The following is a 4350-nucleotide window of genomic DNA, read 5'->3' as shown; positions in this document are numbered from 1 at the left end:
CTACTTGGTCACAGTCATTGGTTAAGGACTGAGCTATCAGAATCCTTCCCTGGTGACTCAGGGGTTAAGATTCTGCACTTCCAGTACAGTGGGCCTGTGTTCAATCCCTGGTCAGAGAACTACATGACATGTGGTTATAGCCAATGTGGTGCAGAATCTTAAAAAAAAAAAAAGTGCAGAATCTTAAAAGACAAACAAACAAACGAATCCTCTCCAGAGCTCTTACAGGACATAGAAAGACATGCTCCTTCCCTGGCAGCCCGTTGCTAGGACTCAGTGCTTTCATTCAAGGTGGCAGATGCAAAAAGAGAAAAATGATGGAGAAAGATGTGAATCCCAGAATTCCTGCTGCTCAGGGCTAATTTGCCTACTGCAAAGGAGTGTGTGCAGGCTGCCAGGGTCCCTTCTCTGCAGCTGGATGTGCCAATGATGTAGAGTAATCTCACTGTCTGCTACCACAGAACTCTTTGCTGTGTACAAAGCCCATCCACAAATATTGTCTCCCAAAAATGTTAGGAGTTGACCAAAGTCCAGAACTCTGACTCCACATGCTTTTCACTCGTGTCTTCACAGTCTCACTGGTGGAGATAAAACTCCTGGGTTTCCAGGCTGGGCACACGTTGCTGAGTTACCAGGATGAACTCTGCCTGCAACAATCAGACCATCTCCAGCTCTGGCATCTGCTCAGGCTGCAAGACATACCATACATGACCTGCAGAATCCAGACTCAGAATTCTTCCAGGAACAATAGCGGACCCATATGAACACCAGGCTTCACAAGGCAACTGGATACAGAAACAGGCCCTTGCTACCCTATCTAGGCTCCACAAAGCCAGTAATGACAGAAGGCCACCCCCAGGTTGAAATGTGCCCACTTAGCTAGGTGGCAGAGCCTGGCAATGAACAGAGCAAGAAGAAGCCCTAGACCTGGCTAGATTGGGTTGGACCTGCCACTGAGCCTCAGAGACCCTTTGGAGACTTCTGTGTGCACTGTGGATAGAGGCAGATGCTCAGACTCCTCCACAGGGACACTCTGCTGGCAAGTCAGCACCAGGGCCTTGATCTCCTTCTTGAAGTTGGTGTTGAGAAAGCCATAGATGAAAGGGTTGACACAGGTGGAGGCCATGGCAAGCAGGTGGCACACCAAAAAGATGAGGTTGCTATGACAAATGGGGATGGCCTCATGGTACCAGTCTTCCAGGCTATTGAACACATGCAGGGGCAGCCAAAGCACAGCAAAGGCAGCCACCATTGCCACAAGGATCCCATTGATCCGCTTCATCTGCCAAGCCCGCAAGCTACAGGTGCCCTTGTGGAACACCCGCCTCTGATTCCTCAGGCGCTGGTAGATGCGGACATAGCAGACCAGGATGAAGGCCAGCGGAATGCAATACTGGAAGAGCAGTAGGAAGGTGGTGTAGATGATGCGGTGATGGTCCAGTGGCCAAGACTCAGTACAGACCACTTTATCTGCCAGAAACTCCACAGCCTTGGAGTGGTTCTTATGAAAGACATTCTCTAGGATGCTGTTGGCCAGGAACGGCACGGAGAGGAAGCAAGCAATGAGCCAGATGACCACAATCCCCAGGTAGGCCTGAGTGACACTGGGTTTCCAGCCTGTTGGATTGGTGATGAGCTGATGCCTCTCCAGAGCCACAAGGACAAGCGAGAGGATGGAGACTGTCACTGACATGCACTGGATAAAGGTGGATATCTTGCAAAGGACCTCGCCAAAGACCCAGTAGTCCATGATGGTGTAGATAGCCGTGAGTGGCTGGCAGATGAGGCACATGAGGAAGTCAGAGAAGGCCAGGTTGGCAATAAGCAGGTTGGTCACATTGGCCTTCTCCTTCTGCCTAATAGTCACACATATCAGGCAGAGGTTGCCCAGGACCCCCACAATGGTCTCAATGCTGTAGGAGGTGACAATGAAGACCATGGGGTCTACGGAATCCTGGCAGTGGTCAGAGAAGTTGTATGGAGCGTACAGAGAAGCTGACTTGCTCCTGTTCTGACCCTGTGGGGATCCTAGGAACAGCAAGGCCAAGAAGTGAGAGGTGTTCATGGTGGACAGGAGAAGATTTCAGGAGATTCAAGGGTGACGCCTGTAAAGCAAAGACAAATGGCACTTAGGGACAGCACCTCCTGTGCGGAACCCAGGGAAGAGTGGGGGCTAGGTAGAGAGGTTCATGGCTGCTTCTTTCCCAAGGCTGAGACCTAGAGAACCTGAGATTCAGAGACGTAAAGCAGCTTGCCCACAGTTAATTAGCCCACACAGCTAATAAGCAATGGGGCCCAGATACAAACCCAGGTCTGTCTGACCTCAGAACCTGTTCCACAGACTCCCTCTGACCTCAGGGTTCGAGGTTGTTCTGATGATAAAGAAATTGAAATTTTGTATGCAGAGTTCAGGGACAGAATTATTTAGGGAGCATGGGTGGAAATCTCCTTATCAAATTGTATGCAAATAGAAATAGCAACACATTCTTCCATGCGCTCAGGTCCTTCCATGGTACCCTATGCCCTTTTAAACAAGATATGTATTTACTTTGCTGTGCTGGGTCATAGCTGCAGCACAAGGGATCTTTGATGTTCGCTGTGGCATGTGAACGCTTAGCTGAGGCATGTGGGATCCAGTTCACTGGCCAGGGATCAAATTCAAGCCTCCTGTATTAAGAGCATGGAGTCTTAGCCATCCGACCACCAGGGACATCCCCTCATTCCCTTTAGGACAGAACCAGAACCCCAGGGCTTGACGTGAAGTGTGCCTTCCTGGTCTCAGCCCCCACCTACTCTGCCAGCCTTGTTTCTCAGTGACAAACGGCAGCACTGAAGACTGCCAGGTATGCCGAAGACTAGGTCATCAGTACACCAGCTCTCTCCTCCTGACCCAGTACATACACATCAGGCCAAGGTCAAGGGCTGCCCACTAACTTCCCTATGGGTCCCCTCCATGGCTATGCTTAAGCCACAGCTTGTAGCTCCCAGAAACTGGCCTGGTCCACACCTCCATGTCACCCTGGTCCTTTTCCTGTGGTGCCGCCTCAACACAAAGGACTCTCTGCCAAGATCTAATTGGAATTTGGACCCCAGAACCTCCAGGTAGTAATATTTTATGTGGTATTTTGATGTGGTGTGCCATCGTATCACCACACACCATCAGATTTCCCTTCCTCAGACTTCTCTAGTCATCACTAATCCCACAAGCCATTCTCAACCTTAAGGAGACATCAGAATCAGTCCAGCAGCAGATCAAAAGCACAGATTTCAGAGTCCCTCACCAGGAAATGCAGTTATGTGAGTCCAGGATGGGGCCAAGGAATGTGTACTTTAACAAGCGAACCATATGATTCTAATCACATGGTCCTTGGACCCCATTTCAATAAGTACTGTTTTAAAAGGGCCCTATTTCAGACATTCTTTAGGGCCTTTATAATGGTTGTGTCTATCTATGAACTGTTAACATATAAATGTTCTTCATGATCAAGTCTAAGTTAGAGGCAGTTTTTAAAGGGTATAACCAAAATTAACCAAAGGTCAGTAAAATCTATAATATTTGTCAGCTATTGTAAATGTCACTTACTATAAATTTAATTTGACTTAGAAAGATGAATCACATTTGGCCATGGAAAGATTGTCATGAATTCAAAGACAGTTTATAGTTATTTCAGTTACCCAATCCCAGAGACAAGAGAATTTTTCTTCTGGGTTTTTTTAAACTTCTTTTTTTTTAATATTTATTCATTTGGCTATGCTAGGTCTTAGCTGTGGTGCATGGGATCTTTGATCTTCATTGCAGCGTGTGGGATCTAGAATGGGAGCACTGAAGGCAGCGATGAAGATCCGCTTGGCTTGCAGCCCCCTTTTTGAACAGTCTCTAAAGAGTAAAACAAGGGATGATCACCAGTGAGCCAGGAAACTCCACACCAGTCCCTGCTGACTAGACCACATGGATGCCTGGACCTAAATCAACCCTTCTCCACAACAACAGGGACTGGGGCAGAGGAGGGAAGTGCTAGGGCTGGGAAAGCAACAACATGGGAAGGAGATTTTTGGGGAACCAAGAAAGGAGCAGAATTACCAGATTGCCCTTGCATCTTTCTCCAGAGTTGCAGACACTGGAAGGAACCTACTCCATAAAAGCCCACCCTAGAAAGGTCCTCTGTGCACAGGAACGGAGGATTTCCAGAAGCGGACTCCAGGGGCGAGGCAGCAATTATTCAAACCCTGAGCCCCAGGTCAGCATGAAAGTTAGATCCCTTCTGTAGAAAGTGCACAGAGGCAGTAGGGAGAAGGCCATGGCAGTGGGCAGGCAGTGGCAGTCTGGTCCTGCAGACACCTGGAAGACCC

General features: G+C 48.6%; 1 protein-coding gene across 1 annotated transcript; it reads right to left on the bottom strand.

Moving 5' to 3' along the window:
* Positions 1–369: 369 nt before the first annotated feature.
* LOC104998993 (neuropeptide Y receptor type 4) lies at positions 370–2099 on the bottom strand. The gene has a single exon (XM_010854401.1). The coding sequence runs from the start codon at positions 2063–2065 to the stop codon at positions 932–934; it is 1134 nt and encodes a 377-aa protein (XP_010852703.1). The 5' UTR covers positions 2066–2099; the 3' UTR covers positions 370–931.
* Between the last annotated feature and the right edge of the window lie 2251 nt (positions 2100–4350).

The sequence above is a fragment of the Bison bison genome, unplaced genomic scaffold (genome assembly GCF_000754665.1).
Source record: "Bison bison bison isolate TAMUID 2011002044 unplaced genomic scaffold, Bison_UMD1.0 scf7180017864341, whole genome shotgun sequence".
Lineage (NCBI taxonomy): Eukaryota > Metazoa > Chordata > Mammalia > Artiodactyla > Bovidae > Bison > Bison bison.
Note: the sequence above shows the minus strand (reverse complement) of the source record. Positions and strands in the feature narration are given on the sequence as shown.

What these genes read in the sequence shown, in the direction of transcription:
- LOC104998993 (XM_010854401.1), bottom strand. Translation starts at nt 2,065, where the DNA reads ATGAACACCTCTCACTTCTTGGCCTTGCTGTTCCTAGGATCCCCACAG.